Below are 15,009 nucleotides of genomic sequence, written 5' to 3' on the forward strand. Positions count from 1 at the left end.
AAACTTATTAAGAGTAGTCAGTGGGGGGAAAAAAAAACACTGGTTTTAGAGCCATGAAACCCAGGTTCTAGTCCCAGCTCTTCTGTTTACAACTTGTGGGAGCTTAGGCAAATAATTTATTTTCTCTAGCCTCCGTTTCCTATATGTAAAATGAGGGGATTGGATTGGCTGACCTCTGAGATCCCTACCAGCTCTAAATCTATGAAACTATGAGGCCCTAATACTGTGTATTTATTGGGCTTGATACCAAAAGATCTGGCTTCTAGTTCTTTTCTGTCACTAATTATTTGTGTCCCTTTGGATAAATCATTTCATCTCTTGATCTCAGCCTTCTCATCTATAGAATGAAGATCAATTAGTCCACAAGTGTTTATTAAGCACTATGTGCCAGCAGTGGAGGTGCAAATACAAAAAATGAGAAAATCACCACTCTTCAGAAGTTTTCATTCTACTAGAATATTGATAATTATAATACTAGTATATTATCTTCTTCACAGGGTTGTTGAGTGTCACAAATGAACTAATATATATAAAAGTATATTATAAGCTATGAAGCATGCCTTTTTTATACTTCCCCCTTTTTTCTTTGTATCCTCTTTCTCTTCTTCCTTTTGTGTTCTCTTTATTCTCTCTTCTTCATTTTTCTTCTTCATATTTCTTTAATGTCTTTCTCTTCCCACTATTATCTTTGTCAAGCAAGCAACTTTCTCAGTTCTGTCCTTGACTACTTGTTCTCTTTAGCTTGAAAATAAATGCTTTATCCTGTATCCAATATCAAAACAAATATCTTCAAACTCTCAAGTTTGACATGCCAAATGAAAGTTGTAAAACTTTTGAATTGAAGGAAACTAACTTTGTTCCAAAACACAGATATTATTAAATAAGAGCAAAAACTGAGGAGCTACTAATATCTAAGAAGAGAAAAATCAAAACCAGAAATCACTAAAAAAAAATCAGTACTTAAAACAAACTCCAAAAGTTTCCTATCCAGTAAAGAAAGAAATGGAGAAATTAATGTCATTGTCTTTAAATGATTTTGAAAACAAAAGGTGAGTATATTTAGATCTTTGAAAATCTTTTTTAAAATTTGATAATAAATATCCAAATAGCAGAACAACTATCAAGACTGCAATTCAAATAGATTGTCATCTGCTTTAATCAACAAGAATTTACATTCCCTTGTAATATTTGATTAAGAGCAAAAAACATTTCAGGATATGTACAAGACAGTACAAAGGCAACTAGGTGGTACAGTGGAACTCTGGGTCTGGAGTCAGGAGTATTCATCTTCCTGAGTTCTAATGTGACCTCAGACATTTACTGGTTGTTAGACCTTGGGCAAGTCACTTAGCTTCATTTCAAAAGTCATCTACTTCATTTCCTCACCTATAAAATAAGTTGGAGAAGGAAATGGCAAATCACTCCAGTATTTTTTCCAAGAAAATCCTACAGATATAGGATAGTGACGAGTTGTACATGACCAGACAACAACACAATAGTATATACTGGATCCTGTGCCATAGGAAGAAAGGTGGACTTATTCGAGAGCATTCCTAAGGAAAAGCATCAAATGCCACGATGGCAAAAGCAGCTTAAGAAAGCTATAAAAGATTTATGGAAAGCCACTGGAAGACTACACCAAATGTCTAGCTTGGTACCTACAATAGTTGTTGTTCTTTGTGCTTAAAGAGAATCAAAATGACATTACTATGTCAAGGTCAAGGCAGCATATTTAACTGTGGTTGATCAGACCCATAAAAGCTTGAAATGTTTTATCTCGGATCAGGCACAAATAGTCCTTATGCACATTTGGAGGGGAGACGTCTCTAAATTTGTGCATTTCAAGTTTCTTTTGAGCTATTGCAATTCTTCCTTACTTATATAGAATAGCATCTTCTTTGATGTGAGCATGCCATGTCAGGCCTATAAGACTGAAAGTCTATAAAATCATTGTGTTGACCATACTGTTGTATGCCTATGAAATCTGGAGATTATATAGCAGGGCAATGCCAGGAGAACTGAATCACTTCCATTTGATTTATATTAGGAAAATTCTGAAGATAAACCCTACAAGATAAAGCACTGGGCAATGAGATCTTTTCTCAATTACATTGCCAAGCATTCAAACTCTACTGTGAGAGTGTGCAGCTCCAAAGGGCTGTCCACATTGTTCAAATGCCAAATGTTGTAGAGAAGTCACACAGAATAGACACTCACACAAAGGTCAAAAGAAGCAATACAAAGGACACTCTCAAGGTTCCACAATAGAAACCCTGAAAGTCATATCCAACTATAAACAACAAAGATGTGACAAACAAAATGTAAATCCAGAAAACAAAGATAGAACAGAAATTGATACCATTGATACCGTTGATATGAGAAGGTGCGAAGCAAAGTCCAACACCACAAAAGAAGAAATCTTGTAAATTATTAGTTAAATGAATGATAGAACAGTTACATGAGGGTAATGACTAAGACGCTACTTCTCCACAAGACTGGAAAGTGACTGGTGTAGATGAGATCTATAATTATTGGCTCAACTATTTCACAATGGTGTATAATTTACTGACAAAGTCTTTACCAGCTTGTAAATGCAAGCCGGAACCCTACCATTTTTTAGGAAAATGAAAACCATACATTCATTGCCAAAAGATGAAAATATCATTGATCCTTCCAAAGATTTGTTTGGTATTTATGTACTTGGTATAAATTATTCATTACTGTTCTCATTCTAAAAATCTAGAAATAGCCCACAAATGTTAGTTAAGGAGCAAAAAGGTGTGCCAGAAGTCTCAGGGATGTCAAAAGCAACTCAAGATTGAGTCAGTGATTATTATTAAATTGTCACCTGAAAACAATGAAACATATATGCTACCTTTATTATCATAAAGCCTTCAACTCAATTTAAGCTTTATTCATTCAAATATATAAGTTATATCCAAAAATGTTATGTCTAACATGGAAACACACCACTAACACAATAATATCACAAATTATTGATATAAGCATCCTTCGGGGACACAATTTAATCTCCTTCCTACCTTTTTAGTCTTCTCATATTTTATAATCCTCCATATACTCTATGATCCAATGAACACTGACCTCCTTGATATTATTCAAACAAGATACTCCATCTCTTGATTCTGCATTTTCACTCCCATATATAAAACTCTTTCTTATCTCCTGACTTTTCTGACTTCAAGTCAAAGGTAAAGTCCCATCTTCTACAAGAAGCCACTGTCCTCAGCCTCCCTTAATGCTAATGCCTTTGAAGTTACCACCAATTTTTTTGAGGTTACCACCAATTTTTCTTGTCTTTATCTTGTTTGTTCACATTATTTGTATGGTGTTTTTACCATTAGATCATGAGCTTTTAAAAGGACTGTTTTTACCTTTCTTTGTATCTTCAGCTTTTAGCACAGTGCCTGGCACATAAGCATAAAGTGCTTAATAAATCTCTATTGATTATGTTTAGAAACCAATGGTAATTCTGAAATCAAAGCTTAAATCTAAAGCAATTAAACCTTATGCCATTATAGGTATACCAGAATACTTATACCAATACCAGTTTTAATATATATTACCAACACTGTAAAATAGATAATAGATCTGGAAGGTAGCCAAACAAAAATCTATGCATTGTTACTCATACAGGAAAGCTTAGTAAAAAGGCAGGAAAAGATTGATAGATGCTTTCAGAGCAAATGATAAACATGTTAAAAATTTATAGAACAAACAGACCCTTTTTCATATAGTAATAGTAAAGACTAACAATGGGTATATGTCATTCGGATTTACTGAATATAACCAAAAGCAGTTAGTTTGTCTTCAAAAAAGCTAAGATTAATGAATAAACCAAAAGGGCTTCCATGAGCTACATCCACATGAACTCAATCAACCATAACAAGCCTTATGATGGTTTTTCTTTTCAGTCAGTTAACACAGGCAAGCATAAAAGGTTTTTCATACTTTTAACATCATTTGGTTTTTCTTTTCCTGTCTTTTACCATTTTCATTTTTTCAACAGGAATAAAGGTTGACGTCCATGAACTGGACAATGTCCTGAGGAACCTGGGGATAGACCTTACAGATCAGCAACTTCAAGAGCTGCTAACACTTCTGCCACTTGAGTGTGAGTCTATCATTTATGTTGTACAGCTCATGGGGCAGGGTAAGGGAACTTGTGGAATTCTTCTTTGAAGCCATAGAGATGTTTTGAAATATAGTTTAAAAGAATCATCTAGAGTCAGAAACCTCTCAATTTACAAATGCCACCAGCCAAAATAATCAGTGCCCAAGAGTGATAGAGGAACCATTCATACATAGACTTTAGACAAAATAAGGAAGAGAAAAGCAGGTGAGGAAATAGAGAGAAAAGTAGAGTAGGAGAGGGAAAAAAAAGACAAAATGAAAGGAAGAGTCATTTAGAAAAAGTTAAACAAGAATATCAATATAAACCATAGGTTTCTTGGTTTGGTTTTGCTTCTATTATCATATATAATATAATACAAAATCCTACTCTGAAGTAAAGACAAAGAATGTTAAAAATCATTATTTTTAGACCATCTATAAAGACTAACTTAGCTAGTGGTACTCTAAAATGTAAGATTCTTACCCAGGAATCAACAAGTAGACATTCTGCTAGAGGAAATGAATCCTATTTACTTCACACTCCTTGGCCATCTTTTCATCACCCTTGGGATCTAAGACTATTCTCTAAGCACTTTAACCTTTTCATCTCTAGAAAGCCTATCCTGGACCCCTATCTTGAATAGGTATAGACTTCATTTAGCCTCTATGGCCATGCTACACTTAACTCCTTGATCTTCTTTCACCATCAAAGGCCTTGTTACTCTACAATATCACTCCCTCACCCTTTGTTATGGAACCATGATCAAATCAACTCTGCCACTACTCCTGGAAGAGGGATATGTCATTCTCTTTCTTTATGGCCCCATTAACAATCCCTGTAATTTTCTGGCTCAAAGTACCCCTTCTAAATCATTATTCCCCTAGAATGTATCTATTAAAATGTAAGTTTCTTGAAGACAGGGATTATCTTTGCTTTATTTTTATATTCCCTGCATATAGTACAGTGCTTGGCATATAGTAAGCATTTAAAATTTTTTTTTCATTTTTTAATTGATTCATATCAGTCTTGATATTGTCCCCATAATAACAACAGAAGACAAAAGGTAGTTGCAGATAAATGAAAGGGATGGCCCATGTGTTTTCATTGGACAAGCAAATGAATGAGTTGACATATGTAGTATGGCAAAAGATATTCTGAAAAACAAATATATGGCAAAAGATATTCTGAAAAACAAATTACAGAAGTAAATATAGAGAGAAGTCAAAGACTTGTAGACTACACAGAAGCTTCAAGCCTATGCACCATTGACAAAATTAATGATACTCACATATACCAAAAAAATATATATATATTATAATTACATTTGGACAGAACACCAGAGTAAAAAGATAAAAATCCATGATTGAGCACATTATACCAATATCAAAGATGAATGATGAAAACTATCTTGATAATCAAATGGAAAAAAGTACTATTAAATAAAAAAGAGCTACAAACCCAAAGACCCCGGCTTTTAGGATAAAAATTCATTATTTGACAAAAATTGCTGGGAAAATTGGAAATTAGTATGGCAGAAATTAGGCATTGATTCACACTTAACACCATATACCAAAATAAGATCAAAATGGGTTCATGATTTAGGTATAAAGAATGAGATTATAAATAAATTAGAAGAACATAGTATCGTTTACCTCTCAGACCTGTGGAGAAGGAAGGAATTTGTGACCAAAGAAGAACTAGAAGTCATTATTGATCACAAAATAGAAAATTTTGATTATATTAAATTAAAAAGCTTGTGTACAAATAAAACTAATGCAGACAGAATTAGAAGGGAAGCAATAAACTGAGAAAACATTTTTACAGCTAAAAGTTCTGATAAAGGCACCTCATCTCCAAAATATGGAGAGAATTGACTCTTAATTTAAAGAAATCAAGCCATTCTCCAATTGATAAATGGTCAAAGGATATGAACAGACAATTTTCAGAAGAAGAAAATTCGGATGACTATTTCTAGTCATATGAAAAGGTGTTCCAAATCATTATGGATCAGAGAAATGCAAATTAAGACAACTCTGAGTTACCATTACATATATGTCAGATTGGCTAAGATGACAGGAAAAGAAAATGATGAATGTTGGAGGGGATGTGAGAAAACTGGGACACTGATGCATTGTTGGTGGAGTTGTGAACAGATCCAACCATTCTGGAGAGCAATTTGGAACTATAATCAAAAAGTTATCAAACTGTGCATACCCTTTGATCTAGCAGTGTTACTATATGGGCTTGCATCCCAAAGAGATACTAAAGAAGGGAAAGGGACCCGTATGTGCAAAAATGTTTGTGGCAGCCCTGTTTGTAGTGGCTAGAAACTGGAAATTGAAGGGATGCCCATTAATTGGAGAATGGCTGAATAAAATGTGATAGATGAATGTTATGTAATATTATTGTTCTATAAGAAATGACCAGCAGGATGAATACAAAGGGGCTTGGAGAGACTTACATGAACTGATGCTGAGTGAAATGAGCAGAACCAGGAGATCATTGTATACTTCAACAACAATACTACATGATGATCAATTCTGATGGACGTGGCTCTCTTCAACAATGAGAGGATCCAAATCAGTTCCAATTGATCTGTAATAATCAGAGCCATCTACATCCAGAGAAAGAACACTGGGAAATGAGTGTGGACCACAACAGAACATTTCCATTCTTTCTGTTATTGTTTGCTTGCAATTTTTGTTTTTTCTTCTCAGATTATTTTTACTTTCTTTCTAAATCCAATCTTTCTTGTACAACAAGATAACTGTATAAATATGTATACATGTATTGTATTTAACATATACTTTAACATATTTAACATGCATGAGACTACCTGCCATCTAGAGGTGGGGGTAGAGGAAGGGAGGGGGAAAATTGAAATATAAGTTTCTGCAAAGGTCAATGTTGAAAAATTATCCATGCATAGGTTTTGTATATAAAAAGCTATAATTTTAAAAAATAAAACAAAAACTTGAAAATAAATTTTTTTAAAAAAATTAAAAAGAACTTAGGATCAGTTGTTTGTCCTTCATTCTTAAAGAAGACCATGACATCAGAAAGATGATATTAAGACATATGAATGAATTGGATTTAAGTGAGGGTGGGCTATGCAAAATTAACAGCCTCACTTTTCTCCTCCAGAGCAAGATATAAATAGGATGACTGGAGAAAAGAATTTTAACAAGAATAAATTAACTGGTGGTAGCTAAATGGAACATGGGATAGAGCACTGGATCTAAGTTCAAATTTGACCTCGGTCACTTAATATGTCCTAGCTGTATGACCCTGGGCAAGTCATTTAACCCCAATTGCCACAGCAAAAAAAAAAAAAAAAAAAGAATATATTAACTAGCAAATGCCCTTATCTCTTAACCAACAGAATGAGTCTCACCAGGACATTTTTTGCCAGCTTTCCTGGTGTTCTTTAGTTTTGAGTATTAGATCTTCCTCTAAAATGCTTCTCTCCCCATTGAACTACCTTTGTTCTTTCATTCATTTGAATAAAAGTGAATGAAATAGATAGAAATAACATTTGAAAGTTGTTCTTTTCAGTTTTCCATTCTTTTGTGCTGATAAGACAAGTCAGAAAATAACCATCTATGCTAATTTTCATATTTTTATATTTTGGGGTTTTAACATTTATTTTTAATTTTTTTAAATAACGTGAAAAAAATTTTTATCACTCAAGCTTTATTTTGAGTTTCACATTCTCTCTCTTCCTCCCTTTTCTCCCCGCTCCTTGAGACTGAAAGGAAATTGATATAGAATATACATGTACAATTATGTAAAGAATTTCCATATTAGCAATATTGCAAAATATATATATAGAATAAAAAGAATAAAAATGTTTAAAGTATGCTTTAATCTGCATTCAGACTCCATCTATTCTTTCTTTGAAGGTAGATAGCATTTTTCATATCGGTCCTTTGGAATTGTCTTTAATCATCATATTGCTGAGAATAAATAAGTCATTCCTAGTTGGTCATCATACAGTATTGATGTTATCTTATACAATGTTCTCCTGGTTTTGCTCATTGACTTTGCATCAGTTCATGTGTAAGTCTTTCCAGGTTTTTCTGAAAGCATCTTGTTGTCACTTCTCATACAATGATATTCTTTTTATGCCATATCAAAAATTATCTTGCTTATCACTGATTTTAGATCTTATCTTGTTGTTGATTTACAGGTGATGGGAAAGTGGATCTCAACAAACTGATAGAATATTCAAAGTCCATTAAAAGTAAGTAATAAGCAATATTGTAGACAATATTGTAGAACTGAGATTTTTGGAACTTGACATTTATAACTAAAAACCTCATTCATTGCTTTCTCCTATATTTGATTTATTGGTCTTATTCCCTAAGCTATCTAATCAAGATCATTAATTCTAATCATTAACTGATTTTTCTCCAATATAACTCTGAATTTTGGCAAATAAGTTAATATATTTTGGTGTTGAAAACTTCAACTGAGCTTTTTTAAAACAAAACGTTTTTCCCATGGTAGTATACAAACAGCCCAATTCTAAGTCAAATTTGTGAAAAAGGTGGCAGTTATTACTTCAATCCTACACTCTTTTAGTTATCTTCAATGCCCCTGTATTCCCTCAAGGATATCAATGTGCCTGCAAACAACTTAACTAACTGAATTAAGGGTTGTGTATGTCTATAAAGAAGAATAAAAACAAAGGTGGAGAGCAAAATCAGAGGTGATTTTAAATTGTTTTTCCAATCAATAAAACTGTCCCAAACCAACAAAACATTCTAGAGCAATTTCACCTAGATCATTCACTGCATCTACTATTTCTTCAGTATGACTACTTTATCCACTGAAAACAATCACAATTTCCAAACATCCTTATCTTGCAAATTTTTAATTTTCCTATTAATAGGTGATCTATCCAATGGACTACAGTCTTTCTACTTTTACTTATTTTTTAGTATCTTAAAAACACCAGCATTACTTAAGATAAGTTAGAGCAATGGTTCTCAAACTTTTGTTTTCAGTATCTTTATCCTATTAAAAATTATTGAGGATCTCTCCAAAGCGTTTTTGTTTATCTGGGTTATTTTATAGACATTTACCATATTGGAAATAAAAACTATTTTTGAATTTGTAGACCCTCTAAAAGGGTTTCAGAGATCTCTAGACCATACTTTGAGAACCACTTTAAGTCTTAGTGAGACCTCTGCCATCTGTTATTCTTCCTACCTCACTAGCCTGTGGTTTATTTTCTTTTTTCTCCCTTATCATAGTCATCCTTGATACTGTTTCTCAGGCCACATCTTACACACAATTCATAATTGTCAACATGCAGCATACTACAAAAGTCTTTTTCAATTTTTCTGAGATTGTATTCTTTGATTTGCAAATATATACTGCTCCTTTTCTTTTCTCCTCACTCTCTCCTACCCTTTTTTATTTTCATTTTTTATTCTTCCCCTCCTGAACTTTAGAACTGTCATTGTTTTCTATGGTCATTGCTTTGTCTTACTAACAGCTAAAAAGGCGGCTGACTCTTACCATAGAGGAATTTTAATTGAAAAATCAAGCAAATAAGCAAACATTATGTGCCTCCTATATACCAGGCATTGTGTTAGGTGTTGGAGATACAAATATCCCAGAAAATAAAATGAACATACCGGTAATAGGGGGAAACTTTGCTCTAGCAAATAGAGAAATCAGAAAAGGCTAATTAAGAATTAAGAATTAAGTGGTACTTGAGCTGCATCTTTAGAGGGGGATTTTATGATTTGAAAGTGAGGAAGTACAGTGCAGGCATGAAGTACAGGCAGAGAAAAAGCAAAAATAAGAGATCCTTAAAAAACAGAGAGGAGGCCAGGCCAAAATGTAGATTCGCATAATAAAGAATGGGGCTGACAAAATGGGATGCATCCAGCCTGTGAATGGCTTTAAAAATCTCTGTTTATATATTTTAGCCAAAGAGGCTTCTGATTTACCTGTTTGCTAAAGCAAAGTTTCCATCTATTACTCATATATTCATTTTGTTTTTTGGCCCACGCCACTAGGGCTTATAGAATAGTAAGGGAGAAACGTTGTCAGACCTTTTGAATTCAGAGAAAATCAAAAGTGGAGTATTCGGGTTAAATTAAATCTCTAAAACGCATTAACATGTTGTGAATGTAAAATTGATACCAATCACTTATATTAATTCTTCTCTTAAAGCCCAACTTCCCAAAAAACACTATGTATTTGCCAATTCAAAAGGATTTGGTTTGGTTTGTTGTAGACGACTTCTGGAGGTTTCCTAGCTGCAGGCTAGATTTTCAAATGTTTGCCTCACATGCAGACACTTTTAGAAACAATAGGTTTCCAGTCTCTAATTATCAGGCATATCAGATGCAATATCTACCTACAACTAGAAGTCACCTACAGCTAGAGTTAGTATTGTTTCCTCTACAATTTACTAATAGTAAATCTTCCATTACTTTTCTTTTCAGCCATAATGGCTTAACTATTGATGAAATTTTCCTTCTATACACCATTCCTCCTGATTTGGAGAAATTAAGAATGCTGAAGGATTGGTAATGGAATGGCTCTTTATGAACTGCCTTTAATTTAGAATAATGGTCAATAAGCACATTTGTTCATAGAAAGTTTAAGAAAAAGTTGTCCTTTCTCATAAGTCCTATTCAAAATTTCTAGCCAATTTTAAAACTCTAAGATTTCACTATTCTTCACTTCCAACACACACACAGAGCACCCCACTTCTCCAGGAGTATGCTCTGTTAGGCAAGCCACTATGAAAAGTGGGAGCTCAGAGATTGAAGGATCTTCTGGGTCATTCCCTCCATGAGAATGAGCAGTGAGGTCACAGTTGTGTGATGGAACACACCTCTTATTGGGTTCATGATCATTTGCTGATCAAGGCTCAGAGGTGGTGAGTGGCATAGTTTAAATTTGTTATTTAAACTTCAGAACTCAATGGGATTCTATGCCAAGATCCCAGTTTTGATTTGCCACCTGTCACTTTTGCACGGGGGCAAAAAAAATAATCAAAATTAATGCTGATATTGAATGATGGGATAGATTTTTATAGTGTCAGGATTTGGGGGCCCTCTTGGGCTTTCTGGCTAGGTAATAAGTTCCCATCTCATGTAGCAACCTTCATGTAACAAATATTTTCTCGTCTTTCAGACTAGGCACTTCAGGAGAAATCAAATAGAGTGTTTTTCTGGTTTTGGTTTTGTTCTGGTTTCAATATTTAATAATTGATTTTCTATTCCTCCTCCTCTTCAGCAGCTTTGCTGGAGATACTGTCTGTTCTCTGAAACTATCTTCTTTTAAGCAGAAAATATAGGACATAAAAATCAAGCATATAAACAAAGGAAAGGCCTCTACCAACACAATCCCTGAATCCCCAAGTCTGACAATCAGACATTACCCATAAGGGGAGTAGGGAAATGGGGGGGGGGGGGGTGGGGAGAGGAATGGCCTTGGGGTATAATCAAGTAGTTTGGTTTAAGTGGACCATCTTTCTGCTCCCAGCCTCATACTGGGCAACAAAGGACAGAATGGCAGTGATATCTATAGAAAGTGGCAAAGTAAGGACAAGTTACCTAGGCTGACATGGGACAGTAAAAACACTATAGGAAAAAAAAACCTGCACAGAGGATAGCTTAGGTGCCCAGGCATGCGAAGTGACCAGGCAGCTGCAAGATGGAAATAAATACTGCAAACTTTCCTGTGTTTGGTTGTAACATCAGGTTGTTCCCTGAATATGGCAAGTTTTATTATCTAAATTAATGATTTTTCCCCAGAGCCTACCTGGCTTGACTTCCTGAGGTTATGCTATTGAAAATGGGAGAGGCAGAGGAACAACAACATCCCTGAAAGCTCTCTAAGAGTTACGAGAAGTGCTAAGGAAGTCTGTGCCTCCTTCAACCTATTCTGTTATAGGTGATGGTCCAACCATACTTTTAAAACATTTCCTTAATTTTAATTCCCTCTGAGTCCATGTTATAATAGTATAGAAGTAGCTAGCTGCTTTGATGGATAGAGTGCTGGACTTGGAGTCAGGAAAACCTGAATTCAAACCCAGCTTTAGGCATATCACTAGCTGTATGACTCTGCAAAAGTCATTTCACTTCTGTCTGCCTAAATTTCCCCCTCTGTAAAATGGGGATAATAATAGCATCTACTAGGCAGGGACTTTTTTAGAATAAAATGAGATCATATTTTTAAACTGCTTTACAAACCTTAAAATATCATATAAATGAAAATTGCTATTATTGTGTGTGTATATATATAATATATATATATATATATATATATATATATATATATGCTAGTTGATAATTATATCATTCAGTTACACTCTCTAGAAACTTGAGTTGGATAAGATGCAGAGGAGCACAAAGGAATGAATCTGTGAACAGATCACTTAGTTCTATTTTCTGAATTCCAGACGGAGTCACCAGCCAAATGTCTGCTTCTTCTGATACTAAGCTTAAGTATAAACTGAAACCCCTGACAAAAATTCCATCGACTCACATCAGGTAGGTGATTAAAAGATAAAAAGTCAAGATGAAAAGCAATTAAAATAGAGGTTCTTTTTTGTGTCTTGGACCCCTTTTGGTAGTCATATGAGGGCTATGGATGTCTTCTCAAAATGAGATTGAGATGTTTGAAATAAAATACATAACACAGCAAAGGCCACCACTTAACAGTGAAATACAGTTATCAAATAAAAATTTTTAAGTTCTTACATCCCAAGTTAAGAAAAGACTTACCGTTAAGTACTATCATTGAACCTCTGAGTTCTCATGTCACATTTTTGTACACAATGCCAAAAGCCATTAGTCCATACACACATACCCTTTTATAACTTCTTCTCTTTACCTGCTGGGGGAAAAATGTTTGTGGAGTCAAAAAGAACCTGAGTTTGAATCAGTGTTCTGCCATTTACTGGCTGTGTGATCTTTAGCAAGCCATTTTCATTATTGAGTATTCTTTTCCTTTAACTGAAAATAAGAATGGGACTACATAACACCATAAACACAGGAGTAGTCCTGAATAATAATCTCAGCTATTCTGGGCAAAAAGGAAGAAAGAAGGCAAATAGTAAAGGGCTTCTCTTTTCTTAGTATCACAAAGGACAAGGAAACCAGTTGAAACCTTTCCTGAAAGTTTTCCTAGGCACTTTATATGTATCTCTCTTTAGCTTTATTAAAGGCATTTATTAAATGCCTTCTATGTATAAGATACTTTGCTAGATTCTTCCAGATAGAGGATACAAATATATATTATCACATTCTCTCTTATAATATGCTAATTGGATACAGTATATCCATAGAGAATAATAAGTCAGTTCCTGGAGGGGGGTAGTAACTGTTTTTTCATCTTTTATATCCCCAGTGCCAACGATAGGGAGGCTTGGCACTGTAGGCATTTACTAAATATTTGTTGAATGGATTTGAATTAGTTAAATATATAGTACATTGTTCCCTCAACTGACCCTGCTCCTCCAATAGGATTGCTTCCTTGCTCCCATCTCTTTCTATTGCTTCAAAGTTACTTGTCCTGTACTCTGGAGCTACTCACCTCCAAATAAATCACTTTCATTTTTATTTTAGAAACTGTTCAAGAACAATCAGAGCTTTGTTCTCAGAAAACAATACATCTACTTTTCTGTATAAATAGAATATAAAGGCTTGTTTTTTAAAAAGTGTACAACTTCCTTAAAATTAAACAAATTTTGAATTATGCATTTATATAATGGGGAAAATATTTAAGAAGTCCTTTTAGTCACAAAAATATTTTTTGAAAAATTTTTGAAAATATTGTATATAAAAGATAATTATGTTAACTTTAAGTTATCTCCCATGCCTAGAACATACTCCATTCTCATCATGGTTCACTGAAGTCCTCTTTTTTCCAGATCCAAATATAAAACTATAATAATCACACTATATCTTAATAAGGCTTTTTTTATCTCTTACTACAGCTTATATCAACTTTTGAGACTTTATATTTAACCCCATCTATAAAGACAGGAGGCAATATGGGATAGTGGAAAGAGAACTAGATTTAAAGACAGAATTAATGTTTCTGCAACCACCTGCCTTTAACAACTTAGAAAAGATACTCCCCAGGCTTCAGTTTCCTCATCTCTAAAATAAGGAGAATGGACTTAATGACTTCTGAGGTCCCTTCCAAGTAGGAATTGATTCCTATGAAAAACTTTACTAGGAAGTAGAACAAATTCTGTTTGTTTGTTTGTTTGTTTGTTTTGAATTGGTGATGCAATAGTTTTACATTCTAAGATTTAGAATTATTTGATAGCGAAGAGCTTGGTTTAGGATATGTTCAATAAGCTAGCTAGATAACCACCAAAGAGATTGTAGAGGGAAATCCTGAATTGAATGGAAACTGTTAGTACTCTCAATTTCCCAAAATGTATATGTACATGTTATATACCATGGCAGAATATAAGCTTCTTGAGAGTACGAACTTTTTTTTTTTCCTTTTCTTGTTTTTATGCTCCCAAAGCCAAGTATTTAATAAATTCTTAATAAAATGAATTAAACTCAGCTTCACTCCACTGAATTAAGATTGTCCTGAATAACTTGTAAGAATTGTTCTCTTCCAATTCTGAGTATCTACAACTTTGTAAGCAGTGCAGAGCTTCAAAACCCTGGGATTCTGCCAAACAATCATCCTCCCACGATAGGAGACCACTGCAGCACACACCCTTTTAGCTGCTTATGATTCCTACTTATTTCTATTGCATAGGGAAAAAATTGGTATATGTTTCAAATTAAATCATATCAAATCAAGAAATAATCTATTTAGAAAATATAGGAAGCTTTTCCCAGGCAAAAGTTCAGTCCGTGATACTGGTAAAATTGAAA

The 15,009-nt window shown here is 34.0% G+C and overlaps 1 protein-coding gene across 7 annotated transcripts in view; it reads left to right on the forward strand.

Moving 5' to 3' along the window:
- The window catches only part of EFCAB3 (EF-hand calcium binding domain 3), a 169,587-nt gene that overhangs the window by 134,355 nt on the left and 20,223 nt on the right, over positions 1 to 15,009 (forward strand). For all 7 annotated transcript variants that reach the window (XM_051994935.1, XM_051994936.1, XM_051994931.1 and 4 more), the window contains 3 exons: positions 4,028 to 4,132; positions 8,322 to 8,375; positions 12,564 to 12,654. In XM_051994935.1, coding sequence (XP_051850895.1) covers positions 4,028 to 4,132; positions 8,322 to 8,375; positions 12,564 to 12,654 — 250 coding nt within the window. The remainder of the gene's footprint in view (positions 1 to 4,027; positions 4,133 to 8,321; positions 8,376 to 12,563; positions 12,655 to 15,009) is intronic.

Source organism: Antechinus flavipes, chromosome 4 (assembly GCF_016432865.1).
Source record: "Antechinus flavipes isolate AdamAnt ecotype Samford, QLD, Australia chromosome 4, AdamAnt_v2, whole genome shotgun sequence".
NCBI classification, from domain to species: domain Eukaryota; kingdom Metazoa; phylum Chordata; class Mammalia; order Dasyuromorphia; family Dasyuridae; genus Antechinus; species Antechinus flavipes.